General features: G+C 42.3%; 1 protein-coding gene across 4 annotated transcripts in view; it reads right to left on the reverse strand.

Annotated features, from left to right (window-relative positions):
- AP1S2 (adaptor related protein complex 1 subunit sigma 2) overlaps positions 1 to 11,353 on the reverse strand; it is a 30,485-nt gene extending 19,132 nt beyond the window's left edge. For all 4 annotated transcript variants that reach the window (XR_003132022.3, XM_025437256.3, XM_025437265.3 and 1 more), the window contains exons 1-3: positions 11,277 to 11,353; positions 8,955 to 9,133; positions 27 to 135 (exon numbers count right to left, since the gene is read on the reverse strand). Coding sequence is in view for 3 of the 4 variants with exons in the window: in XM_025437256.3 (XP_025293041.1) it covers positions 27 to 135; positions 8,955 to 9,133 (288 nt within the window). In the remaining variant the exon portion in view is untranslated. The remainder of the gene's footprint in view (positions 1 to 26; positions 136 to 8,954; positions 9,134 to 11,276) is intronic.
- Between the last annotated feature and the right edge of the window lie 3,152 nt (positions 11,354 to 14,505).

The raw sequence follows: 14,505 nt of genomic DNA on the forward strand, positions 1-14,505 counted from the left end.
ATTTCCTAAAACAAAATACTACTCACACTGCCAAAATACTTGTCAAGTAATTCCACATAACGATGAATTATTTCCAGGGTAATTAGCTCATTGTCCTGATCCTCGATAGCACAGCAAAAATACAGACTAGCATATCTGTAACAAAGCAAATGTGGAAAAAATTTTACCCTATAATCATGTTTTCTAAATATGTTTTCATACCCTATTGTGAAAGATCCCATGCTTATACAGTTTATTTCCCCTTTTACAACAGTATAGATTATTTCCCTCCTGGATTACAAAAGGAATGAATGTTGGGACGCCTGGGTGGCTCAGTGGTTGAGCATCTGTCTTTGGCTTGGGTCATGGTCCCAGGGCCCTGGGATGGAGTCCCACATCAGGCTCCCCGCAGGGAGCCTGCTTCTCCCTCTGCCTGTGTCTCTGCCTCTCTCTGTGTGTCCCTCATAAATAAATAAATAAAATTTTTAAAAAAGGAAAAAAAAAGGAATGAATGCATATAGTGTTTCAAAAGTACAAAGCAAAAAAAAAAAAAAAAACACAAAAAACAAAACAAAAACAAAAAAAGGATCATTCAATCATACCATCCAGAAATCTAGAAAGAGTAACTCATTTTGCTCTTCTTTCAGACTCCCTTCTCTGAATATTCTAAAACATAGCTGGACCCGATTATTAAATATAATGAAAGAAATATAATTGTCCTATATTGTATGAAATATAATACACTTACTTAATTAAAACAAAATGCACTGTGTGACTAATTCAAACTACAAGTAAACAGGGAAGAAGATAAACTTTCCGACCGAAGGACTCATTGAAGATACTATCAACATGAAGGCAATGCCTGAAACATTTTGTTGAAGTGTAATATACAAACAGAGGACACAGGTCATATACTCTTGGTTTTTTTCTTTTCTTAAAGATTTTATTTATTTATTTATTCATGAAAGACACGAGAGAGAGAAAGAGGCAGAGACGCCGGCAGAGGGAGAAGCAGGCTCCATGCAGAGAGCCTGACGTGGGACTCGATCCCAGGTCTCCAGGATCCCGCCCTGGGCTGAAGGTGGCACTAAACTACTGAGCCACCCCTTGGTTTTCAAAGTAAACCCACCCAAGTACCAGCACCCTAAGAAACAGATTATGGAACTCCTGAATCCCCTCTCCTAGCCCCTCCAGGTCACAACCTGCCACCCCCAAGGGTAACTACTATCTTGACTTCCCACAGCATAGAACTGTTTTTAAAAACGAGGTTTCTAGGACTGTGGAATAAACTCCAAGATAAGAACAGTTTTAAGTTATTACAGAAGTTAGAGAAAGAGAACAGGGGAAACTGTGACCTGTCGTCAAATTTTCCAAGGTCTATCTGTTAAATGAAAGTTTAGGTTATTTACCCTTGAATAATAAAATTGGAAAACTCATATTCTCTTTCCAAATTAGGATTCTAGCACATGGGACTACATTATACTTGACCCAAGGAAGCCAAAACTTAACATATAACCTTGAGGCACAGCAAACAATGATCAAGTCTTTTGAGAATTAAAAGAGCATTTTCAAATGGTTTAAGTGTGTTATAAAGGCTGTTGAAAAAACCAAACCAACGCTACCAAAAAAACAGAACATTCTAAACAAGTCTGTTTCGACTGTAATTTTCACTGACAAGCATTTAAGTGATTTTTCGAAAACACAATGAGCAATTACTGTTCATAGCATTAACAGAAAATAATACACACACAATCTCAGTTTTGGAATTCAATGAATTCCTACTCTTCAGTATGAGAATGTCTAATATTTACAGAATGCTCTATTAATATCAATGTTATAGGGGCACCTGGGTGGCCCAGGGGTTAAGTGTCTCTCTTTGGCTCAGGTTGTGTTCCTGGGGTCCTGGGATCGAGTCCTGAACTGGGCTCCCCGCAGGAAGCCTGCTTCTCTCTCTGCCTAGGTCTCTGCTTCTCTGTCTCTCATGAATAAATAAAATCTTTTTTTAAAAAAACCCACTATCATCACATTGATCAAATAAAGACCAATTGGGGATCTCTGGGTGGCGCAGCGGTTTGGCGCCTGCCTTTGGCCCAGGGCGCGATCCTGGAGACCCGGGATTGAATCCCACATCGGGCTCCCGGTGCATGGAGCCTGCTTCTCCCTCTGCCTGTGTCTCTGCCTCTCTGTCTCTCTCTCTCTGTGACTATCATAAATAAATAAAAATTAAAAAAAATAAAAAATAAAAATAAAGACCAATTGGGGATCCCTGGGTGGCTCAGTGGTTTAGCACCTGCTTTAGGCCCAGGGCGTGATCCTGGAGACCCGGGATAGAGTCTCGCATCAGGCTCCCTGCATGGAGCCTGCTTCTCCCTCTGCCTGTGTCTCTGCCTCTCTCTGTGACTCTCATGAATAAATAAAATCTTAAAAAAAAAAATAAAGACCAATTATTTGATCTTTCCAACAGCAAGCACCATAATCCTTGATTACAGAGGAAGGCAAAAACAAAACAAAGAAAAAAAAAAAAAACGAGGCCCAAGAGTATAGGATCTGCCAAGTGGTTGGTCTAGGACAAGAAATCTGATCTTCAGACCTTTTCCCACTCCACCTTAGGGACTCCCTCATCATACACAGCTCGACTTTATTGCCATGTCCATTCTACCTGACTTATACATTAAGTTATTCAAAATGGTAGGTCTCCTGTAGGCTTAGAGAGAAAGCTTTCGAATGTGTTCATTTATTAGCATGAAGGACATAAGAGGGCACCACCTCCAATTTTATTTATTTTTTAAAAAGATTTTTTTTAAAGATTTTATTTATTCACGAGAGACATAGAGAAAGAGAGAGAGAGAGGCAGAGACACAGGCAGAGGGAGAAGCAGGCTCCACGCAGGAAGCCCGACGTGGGACTCGATCCCAGTCTCCAGGATCACACCTCAGGCTGAAGGCGGCGCTAAACTGCTAAGCCACCCAGGCTGCCCTATTTTTTAAAAAGATTTTATTTATTGGGATCCCTGGGTGGCGCAGCGGTTTGGCACCTGCCTTTGGCCCAGGGCGTGATCCTGGAGACCCGGGATCGAATCCCACATCGGGCTCCCGGTGCATGGAGCCTGCTTCTCCCTCGGCCTGTGTCTCTGCCTCTCTCTCTCTCTCTCTGTGACTATCATAAATAAATAAAAATTGAAAAAAAATATAAAAAAAAAAGAATTTATTTATTTATTCATGAGAGACACAGAAAGAGAGAGGCAGAGACACAGGCAGAGAGAGAAGCAGGCTCCATTCAGGGAGCCTGATGTGGGACTCGATCCCAGGACTCCATGACCACGCCCTGGGCCGAAGGCAGGCACTAAACCGCTGAGCCATCCAGGGATCCCCCACCTCCAACTTTAGAGTGCTTCCTCTCCTTCCTACCCTGTTTTGTGTATCTGTTTATTTTTTTTTTTAAAGATTTTATTTATTTATTCATAGACACAGAGAGAGAGAGAGACAGAGACACAGGCAGAGGGAGAAGCAGGCTCCACGCAGGGAGCCCGATGTGGGACTCGATCCTGGGTCTCCAGGATCACACCCCAGGCTGCAGGCAGTGCCAAACCGCTGCGCCACCGGGGCTGCCCTGTGTATCTGTTTAAAAAGGCAATGAGGGACACCTAGGTGGCTCAGTCAGCTAAGTGAACCACTTTGGCTCAGGTCACAATCTCCAGGGTTCAGAGATCAAGCCCTACACTGGGCTCTACACTGAGCATGGAGCCTGCTTGGGATTCTATCACTCTCCCTATCACCTAGCACTCTCACCCTGCTCACGCAAATTCAACAATCTCTCTCTTAAAAAAAAAAAAAAAAAAGCCATGGAATATTCCAACTCTCCATCCTCCCTAACCCATGTTCACCAAATAGTTCTGAATTTGAGGAAACTGATACAAATAACATATTACAAGTCCCCAAATCAAGAAAACTAAAGATTAAAGGAACTGATATTAAATAAAAATGGTAGATAAAAAAACAGACCTGATTAGCTGACATGAACAGAGTGCTATTTAAATAATCTCATTAGAAGGAATGTATTAAGGGGCGCCTGGGTGACTCAGTCAGTTAAGCATCTGCTCAGGACATGATCCAGGGATGCTGGGATAGAGCCCCAGAGCCCCACATCTGGGCTCCCTGCTTAGTAAGAAGCCTGCTTCTCCCTCTCCCCCTGCCCCTCCTCCTGCTCATGCTCTCTCACTCTGTGCTCTCAAATAAATTTTAAAAAAATGTTTTTTAAAGAAGGAATTTAGGGAACTCCTGGGTGGCTCAGCAGTTAAGTGTCTGTCTTCGGCTCAGGGCACGATTCTGGAGTCCCAGGATCAAGTCCCACATTGGGCTCCCTGCGTGGAGCCTGCTTCTCCCTCTGCCTATGTCTCTGCCTCTGTCTCTCTTTCTCTCTCTCTCTCGCTGTGTCTCTCATGAATAAATAAAATCTTTTTTAAAAAAATAAAATTAAAGAAGGAATTTATTAACAGTTTAGGGTAAACTTTCTTTTACTCTGAATGTCAGCATTTCTACAATGCTACTGTTAATCTAATGCTTGCACCATCCACAGTACGGCCTCCTGAGTTACAAATAAACAGTACTTATTCAATGGTGCTTAATTGTGTGAATCATTTAGAACTATTAATTTAATTATCACCAGGACTGATGTGTCCAAGCATCAACCATTATTTTTAAAATCCTGCAACATAGGGGTGCCTGGGTAGCTCAGTCATCTGCCTTCGGCTCAGGTCATGATCTCAAGATCCTGGGATTGACTGAGCCCCACATCAGGCTCCCTGCTCAGCAAAGTGCCTGCTTCACCTTCTTCTCCTGCTGCTCCTACTTGTTCCCTCTCTCTCAAATAAATTAAAAAAATAATAATAATAATCATCCTGCGATGCCAAAAAAAAATCCTGCAAAACTACCTAAATGTTTGCTTTCACTCAGAAAGGAAAAAGAGTTATCAATTAAACAAATTTTGTTATAGGTAAACATCCAGTTATCAGGATTATAAGGCACCTGTTTATAGAAAGCTTGGAAGAAACAGAATAGTTAACAAATAACATTCATAGAGCCCTCACTCTGAGACACTAAATGTTAGCCAAGGCTTTACCATTTTAATCCTCACAACAACTCTTCCAGAAAGATACTGTTATTAACTTGCATTTATAGGAGACCCAGGCTTAATTGAGTAACGGTAATTTGACTCCAAAACCCAAGTTTCATATTAAAAACTACAGCCAGGAACTGTATTAAATAAAGTAATCCTGCACCTGGCAAAAATTAAAACTGAATAAGCAATATTTTAAGAGTTTTGAAGAGGAAGAGAAAAATTGTTATGCTGATTTAGTAAAAGACTATCAAGAGAACTGAAGTATACCCCTATTTTTAGAACCAAATGCTTTTTAAATATTCAATTTTGGCTTATTTTGTTCTCTTAGTATATATTTGTAAGTTTAAATCTGAAGTAAAAGTAATAATAGACTAGTAAGAAGAAAGGTATGTTTGGTTATTTTTAGCAGAGTGGATTAAGGCTTACTCTAATTACTGGCACTCAGAACATCTGAAAGTGCCTATTCTTATATTCAAAACACATGACTTCTCCGCAGCCAGCTATGTGTCAGCTGACTGTGCGTGAATGTAACTAAACTATTCTCAATACCCACTGGTATGTCATTAAAAATTCTTTTGTTAGTAAAGAAAATACAGTACTGTGGCAAATTCTCAAACTAGTAATTTGGAGATATATGTATTTTTAAATTCACTGAAAAACTTTAATCTAGTGCCTCTTCCATAACATGCTGCATAAAATAGGAATCAAAAAAAGCATACAGTGTTAGGTCTTTTTCTTCCCCCCCCTTTTTTTTAAGGTTTTATTTATTTATTCATGAGACACAGAGAGAGAGAGAAAGAGGCAGAGACCTAGGCAGAGGGAGAAGCAGGCTCCCTGGGGGAGCCCAACGCTGGACTCAATTCCAGGACCCCGAGATCATGACCTGAGCCGAAGGCAGATGCTCAACCATCGAGCCATCCAGGTACTCCCAGTGTTAGGTCTTTAAGAGATCTTCAAGAGCATTTATTTCAGAGATGAGAAGACACACACAAAATGACTTGTTCAAAGTCACAAAACTAGCTAAGGGTGAAAATCAAACAGAACTCAAGTCCTCAGATTTTTCAATCTATTTTTTCAGTTATATTCTTCTTATCCACACCTCCCCCAACCCTCTTCCCAAGAGGGGGAATGTTATGAGAAATGATCAGCAAGAAGAATGTGGCTGAGACAAATGGAAGAAGGAAGACCTAAAGAGATCACTTGGTGATGGGAACAGCAACAGGGCTGGTTCAGAATTTCTCTCAGAAGCTAAGTGAGAATTCTTTTGCTTAAAAGGTCTTCTCTTCCAGCTGGACTAGGAGAAAAAAAAAATCACCTGTTTATATCAACAAAGAATACGTTCTTAAATATGTATTTAATATATGAGGTTTTCAGTATGAAATGGGGCAGATGCATAGAAAAACAGATTAAAAATTCTAACTTCCGCCTTAAAATAAAAAAAAATTCTGCATGTGAATTTTATCTCAATAAAGCTTTTTTTTTTTTTTTTAAGGGCACCTTTTATTTACAGGCACTTGATACAAGTATCAGAATCGGGTTAGATTACCCTTTAGCCTTTAAGAAAAAAAAAAGCTTGGCCCAACATGGGTGGGCTGAATGCTGTATGCGGGAACACGGGAGAGCTTGCTTTCCTTCAGCATTAACAGGCCACTGCCTTCAGCTGCAGGAATCTCGATTTCTGGGATTGATTCCCTTGCTGGTATTTTCCTCCTCCACACGGGGGACTCCTTCCCCTATCTAGAAATAAGCTTAAGTCTCTCACACCTTTTTAAAAACCCTGTCCCTCACTCCTATGTCTATGGGTGGTTACCACCTCTTCACATCTGACAAAGCTCCCAAAATAATCTACATTTGCTGTTTAAAAGTCTCCACCTCTTCACACCTCGCCCCATTTCTTCGAGAGTTGTTTCTACTATTTCACTGAAAATGTTCCGACAAATGGCATTTTATGAACTCTCACTGTAAAACCTAATAGATTCTTTCTTCACTTTGTTTTTGCAACATTTGGCACTGGTGACTTAATTTTCAAAACTCTCTCCCCTTCCCTGACATTACTGACCCTATAACTTACCCTCTCCCCGTCTCCCTGCCCCTTGAATGTTGGTGATCTACCACTTTATGCCTAATTTCTGCCCTGACTTCCACGTTCACCCCGAGCAAACTAGGCATCTCAGTCACCGTGTCTACTACCTCACATTTACAATCAGCTGAACCAGAAATGTGGAATCACTGCCTTCCCTGTTTCTAGCGGCGACCAAGTATTGTAAAACTTACCTTGTAGTAACAGCTCATTCCGCTGGCCGAGCCCACAGCAGTCTTCCTTCAGGGCTTCACTATAATGCCAGGGTCTCCTCTAAGGGATCTCTCCAGGCGGACCTCAGCGCTCCACAACCCCCTCCCCGCTCCACCCCATTCTCCAATTACAAAGATCCTTTCAGAAATGTGTATCTGCTCTGTTTTCATCCCCGTTTAAAACCTTCCCCTCTCCACTTAATACCTGTTTCTAGCCCTCTTGTCAGTCACTAACTAGAATATGACCTTGAGCAAGTCACTTCTCCCAAATTCTTCCTTTTACAAAATTGAAGTTTAATCAACAGTGGCGGTTTTAAAGCTCATGAAACATCTCCTATGCAGAGGATACAGGCCAAGGGAGCAGAGGTATGCGTCCTGTTTTCATGACAGCACCTCCACTTCCACTTATTTCATTTAAGGTTCTAACCTTGGGACAAAAAGCTTTATAAAAACAATCATCTGACTAGATTATTCCAAGACCTCTCTCAGCTCTAAAATGCTGAGTTTTCTCAACAAGTACTAAACCCAAATCACCCAAAGATGACTAAATTTATTCTACTGGAAAAAGGAGTTAATGGTATTGAGAACATTCTTAATGTCCTATAATCCCCATTACCTCCTCTGCCACCTCCCTCACAAAACACAGTCCACACCTAGAGTGGAATAAAGGAAAGAGATAAAACCCAGACTTCTCTTCAACCCTCCTTGCAGCCCATACTGTTTGTTCCCTGCACTTCCCCTACAGAAGACAATTTTTTATATGCAGAAACACTCATCTTACATACAGTAAATTATGTGTAAAAGAGGGAATATGGAGAAGAAACAAAGTAATTATATTTCTTTTAACCTGATTAGCCTAATCTTGAGAAATATATTTTAGAGTATTAAAAGACTTGCATATATTAATAAAGATGTACATTTTTTAAAAAGCTTAGTGTTCAAAGCCAATGTGAGTCATTTTGCAACATCAAAAATTTAAAAATCTATTCTTTGCAAAATTATCAGATCTAATTATACCTCCATGACAGCAACAAGTGTTCTTTGAATAAATGCTAACAAAGAAATCTTGTGTATACACAAAGGTTCAAAACCTCTATATGACTAAAATGGTCTATGTATCCAAGGTGTTCATAAGTAAGATTCTAAAAGTCAGAAAAAAGGCATGTCAGTTATTAGTCATTACTGTATAGATTTTCAAGAAGGGGGTAGAGGGAAAAGGCTTGTCTAAATTCAGAGAATTATAGCATTTAAAATACAACCCAATTTTCACCTGTAAAGAAATAAATTCATTTTTCTAAAAAGATTATTAAAAAAGAATAATCATTTATGCCTTTAATCACATAATTAGTTTTAAATCGACTTCTGATTTTATTTTTTTGACTGGGTAATCAATCAAAACAGCAGTTATTTTAAAGACATAAAGCTTTAACTTAAACCTTTTTCACGTAAATCTTTATTAATAATTATTTATAAATGTCATCTCTCAAAAAAAGTCTATTACCACATTATACATGACTGAACATTTGATCCTACTATTTTACCTATCTGATAAATAAAAATTATACCTTTTGTAAACAATCTTCAGATCACGCCACTCAAGAAAGCTGCACATTTTAGGTTTCCGTGCTAAAACGGTTTGAACAAGTTCTCTTGTAATCTTTTTCTTCTCTTTGTCTGATAGTGGGACATACCATTTTTGCAGTCGAAGCTTTCCCTGACGACTAAAAAGCAACATAAACTGCATCTGTTAAGATAAATAGAACCAAGATTACATGCAACACTTTGACTCGGTAAAGATTAAGATGACACATTTCACAGAGAAGCTTTGGGGCCACGACCTGTAACTGACCAATGATTAGCAGCCATCAGTATTGCTATGCCAGTTAAAATAGCAGGAAAATTCTTGTATAAAGATCTTCCCACCAGATGCAAATTTCCCCACCCCACCCCACCCCACCCCACCCTGTTCCACCTAAGTGTGGTAAGCAGCTTGTGGCAAAAAAACAAAACAACAAAACAACAACAAAAAACCCCCCCAAAAAACCCAGGTAAAGAGCTGAGTGAAAATTTTGAGGAAAAAGATAACACCTGCAATTTAAGAAAACTGTCTACCTGTGCTATACATTTCACACTCTCTGTATGATACCAACTGGTTTAGATACATTTGAAACAAACAGCAGATCTACTATTTTTCACCAAGGCTGTTCCAGTTCCAGGCTGAATTACTTGTTTTCAATGCTCAGAATGCTCTCTTTAGTTTATGCTTACATATTTTAGGGAAAACAAAAGATCTAAAATTTTAAACAAAAAAACCCCAAAGATGCACATTTTTCTTAATTAGAGCCTGATTTTTAAGTACCTCTTCTCATCTTCACTTAAAAAATTCCAATATAAATAGGCACACAATAAAGAAGTGGGTTAATGTAACAATATGAAAAAATATAAACCTTTAAAATGCCAAAATTGAGTCACACACATGTAGAGACATTATGCAAAATACTTCATTTAAAACAATTTTTAAAAAATGCATCCACAGATGGAGTGGATGTTGAATTCTAGTATATTTTACTTACACTATTTTGTATATATGTATTTGGAACCTCAAATACGTCAATTAGTTTTACATGTTTAATTTTAAAGGAAAGCTTGTAATCCAACTGGTCTTCCCAAATGCAAACAGGTATGCATTGTTTCTAACAAAAGTTCATTTAAAGGTACAATTCAGACACTTTTTTTCTTGTAACTGCTATAAGTTCCTTTAACAGGGTTACTACAAGTAAGATCCCAACCCGATTCTTAATATGCATCATGCCATCTTAAATTTGAATATGGGGTGGGGGAATTTGCACAGCCAATTTAGAATAAAACCGGCTCTAAATTTCGCTAAGAAATTATTGTCGCTTTTTGTACTAATCCAAACGGGCGTCAACAAGATATTTAGAAATTTATGATGTGGCAATTTAACTTTATTAAAGTTAAAACAGTGGTATTACACCTCACTTAAAACCTGCAGCGGCACAAAATAAACGATGTTCTTGATATCAAAGTGCCTCCCATACAAGTCGTGTTAGGACAGCTGCGTTCGAAGGGGGACAGCAAGTAAAGCATCACCTGGACGTTTACTGCAAACCCGTTACCAGAACTTTAAGAACAACAGACCCCTGTATCAGGACCCCGACGACCTGGACGGGTGGCGGTTTGCTTTCGAAAAGAGTACGAGCTCCAGGCGGTCTGTATCCCCTCCCCACCACTTTACAGACGAATGAATAACACACTCTAAAATAAATTATGTGCTAACACGGGACGATCCCCGGTTGCGAAGCACAAGTATTCCTTCCCTCTGGTTAAAAACTAATGCTTTGATTTTTGCCACAAATCACAGGGCACCTCAATTCCTCGAGATTGGCTATTAAAAACAATAGGCTCCGCCGCGGAGCCGGCTCAGGGCCAGCGTTCCTCGGTCCGGCCGCGTCCGACGCCCCCCCACCGCCCCACGGGGCCGCGCTCCATCACTGACCGAGCCCGCGTGAGGTGACAGGCTAGGAGCGGGGCAGACAATGGCATTCGCCGCCGCGCAGGGGGCGCCAAGGGTCCTCCGCCGCCCCCGCCCCGGCCGCGGGCCCCTCCCGAAAATGCCCCGCAAAACTTGAGGTGATTCCCGAACCACAGGTGCCGCGGGGCCCCCCGCATCCCCCGGCGCGGCGCGGAGTGGAGAGGGGCGCGGACACCGAGAGAAGTGAGTTGCCGGGCGCCGCGAGCCACTGGCGGGCCGGGCGGCCAGGCACCGGGTGGGGTCGTCGGGGCGCCCGCGGGGCGGCGGAGGGCGCGCCCGACCCTCCCTCCCGGCTCCCTGTCCTCGACGCCCCCGCTTGCCCCCCGGGACTTACGGCGGCCGCAGGCCGCGGGCGCGGCGGAGCTCGGCCGGCGGCGGCGGCGGCGGCGGCGGCGGCGGCGGCGGCGGCGGTGCCGGCGGCGGCTGAGGGGAAGCCCCTGTCGCCGAGCGCTGGAAGAGAAGCCGTGTTGCTGTGGGGAGGGGACCCAGCCGGCGGAGGAAAGGCTTAGGCGGCGAGGGGAGGGCGAGCCGACAGACCCCGCCCCGTGGGCCGGACGAGGGAGGAGCCGGGGCTGCGGCGAGCGGAGGGGCGGGCTGGACGACGCGCGGGAACCCGCTAGGCCGTCGCCAACGGCACCGGAGGCGGCGCGGGCGATCGCACCGTCCGAGAAAGCCGATTGGCCGCGTCCCTACCGAGAGGGGTGGTCTGGGCCGGAAGTCGGGCCACGTGACCCGGAAGCGGCTGCTGCCAAGGCCGGCGCGCCTGCGCAGGCCTGTGCGTGCCTTCGGAGCTCCGGCGGGTGGCTGCTGGGGCTCTCGGTGGCGGGAGGACGGGGTTCTGCGGTGCCCTTTGCCGACCCCGCTGTGCGGGGCAGGGCAGGGCAGGATCGCGAAGAGCCAAGTTCGAGCCCGGATAACTCTCCGCACCCAAAGAGGGTGGGGCAGGGAGGCGTGGCTGCCGCGATGCTGGTGAGGGGAAAAAGGGAGTGCTGCACCCCTGGGGAAAACAAGCCTGCTCCGTGGTGGAGCTCGTGCACGCGTTCCGAGCGCCTCTTGCAATTACTCTGCCTCCAAACTGCCTGGAATCCAGCTCGTCCTGCCCATCGCACTGCTCCAGCCCTAGACACCTTTTGCCCCAAGCTGTGCAAGTGTCTCTTCCCTGGCTTGCCTCGCCTATCCTCAGTGCTGTGGAACTGATGAATTACTGTCCGTTCTCTGCCGAAAAGCCCCGACAGCATCTCGTCTTTGAAATCCCACTTCCTTCACACGGAGTCGCGTCCCCCGCCCCCCCACCCCCACCCTAAAGCCGCCTGGGTTCCAGTTAGCTTTGCCGAAGACTTGCATTGCCTGGCATGCACTTCCTCTCAAATGTTACATCTATGAAGCCTCACCCTCAAACCCTGTAAGAACGTGTTCACCCTTTCACCCACATGTTCATTAGCTTCTGTTTAGCACATCTTGAATTTTAATCGTTTTGCATTCCCCACGTGTCCATTTGCCCCGATTTAACACGTCTTGAATTTTATTCTTTTTGCGCCCTAACCTAGTTCACTGCCTGGCATATAGCACATCTAATAAGTGGGAGTTGACTGATAAGGACAATAAAATGATAAATTTGTTAAGAACGATAGTGCTGAGCATTGTGCCTGGCACATAATGGATATCCGTATTTTTTTGAATGAAAAGAATGGATGAATCATCTAGTCCGACTCATCTTTTACAGATGAGGAAAGGGGAGCCCCATGGGATTAAGTGACCTTGCTTGAACAGCCACGGGTTTCTCATGTTGAATGCTATTCATTACCCCAGTCACCTAGGTTCTTACAAAGGAAGCTGGAAAATTGCTTTTGTTGAGCTGTGCCCTTTTTGCAGAGGTTCCCAAACCTAGTCGCCAGAATTTTTTAATGGCCCAGAGTGAAAAAGAAATGCTACGTTTTTCACGAAGCTGACTTTAATCAATTTAAAGGAATCCTTTATTAGAGATTGTTCTCTTTTTTTGTGGTGAAAGGTCTATAAAACTATGATAGTATATAACAGGGATTTGAGAGCATTTTTGATGCCCTTATTTGGCAAAGTAAAAACGTATAATACCTCCCCTTTTAAGCACTACTGTACTGCTAGGAAAATTTCCTACAAATATGTACAATAATGTATACTGGACTATTAAGTGATCAACACAAAGCACAGAGCTGGCTTTCTGTGGTCTTTAGGCCCCCTGCCCAAATTTCCCTCGCTTCCTGAGCAGTCATGCCCCAAAGTCACATGTTAATGTCCCATTTCTCCCTTACTACGTAAAACATGCCATTAGTCAGTTCAAAGATAGATTGAAGACTGCAATGAAAACTTGCCTTCTGAATCCAAGTGCCGTTTTTCTCTTTTTCTATACAAAGCACATAAATCCTCAGTGTTCCTAGCTAACCACCCCCAAGTTTAAAGTCATTGGTTATGCTCCTAATGTTGGTCTGTGGTTCTGAAAATGAAGACAGGAGACTTGCTGATGACATATTGGCAGTCTCTGGTGCTCCTAGCCAAGAAAAGGTGGGGGTGGAGGGTAGAGATGGAAAGGAATTATGGGAAAAATAATTAGCAGCTGAAAGCAGCTATTACATAATGTTGGCTGCTTATTAATTTAGAAGAAGGAATGGCTTATTAAATTCTAATAGCAACAGCACAACTGCAAACAACCTAGCAATTAACAATGCAGGGCCCATTATTTTGTTAATATGTCCTCTTTTTTTGGCAAGTGTATAAGAACAAAATTTATAGAAGCAGATGGTCTTTTTCAGTAGATTATAGACGGTTTTTCCCCAGTCTTAGTATTAAGTGCTAATTGTGCATTCACTGTGAAAGACAAAAGCACTGTTACTGTCTTTGTTAGTAATTAACTGCTTGACTTTGATTCCCACTTTTTCCAAATTGTAGGCTTTCTTATATACATATTTCTTCTCACCTAGTATCTTCTTCATCTGTCATGTTAATAGGGTATCTTTTTTCATTCTTTGCTTTTGTTATCTGGGCGATCCTGATTTCTTGGTTGTTAATGATACAAAAATAATTTTTTATGAAAAATTAAAAATCAGATTTTATACTTCTTTTGTGCAGGAGACATTCATTACAAAATCATTTCTCATGGAACAAGAACATGTACTTTCATGGTGCAAGGTTGCCTGATGTTTCCCAGGTTTCAATGGCCCAGGCAGATAAAGGAAATTCAGCAAGATCAGAAGAAAGAAGAACTGATCTATCCTTAAGTAGGAAAAATAACCGTGTCCCAAGTATACAGAAGGGAACAAATGAAGTATTTCTGGTAAACTTTTATTTATTTGTTACTGAGGTATAATTGACATATAACATTATACCTTCAGGTGTACAACATAATTTGATATTTATATTAGTGAAATGATCTCACAATAAGTCTAATTAACAGCACGTGTTTTTTTTAAAAAGGAAAAAAAAAAAGTACCTAGCTTTCATTTATGCTAAATGCAAGAGGTGAGGGTGGAATAGGGATTTTGCCTTCTAATGATAAAATTTTGAGACTTTTAATGTAATCTTTTAAAAGT

The sequence above is a fragment of the Canis lupus genome, chromosome X (genome assembly GCF_003254725.2).
Source record: "Canis lupus dingo isolate Sandy chromosome X, ASM325472v2, whole genome shotgun sequence".
NCBI lineage: Eukaryota > Metazoa > Chordata > Mammalia > Carnivora > Canidae > Canis > Canis lupus.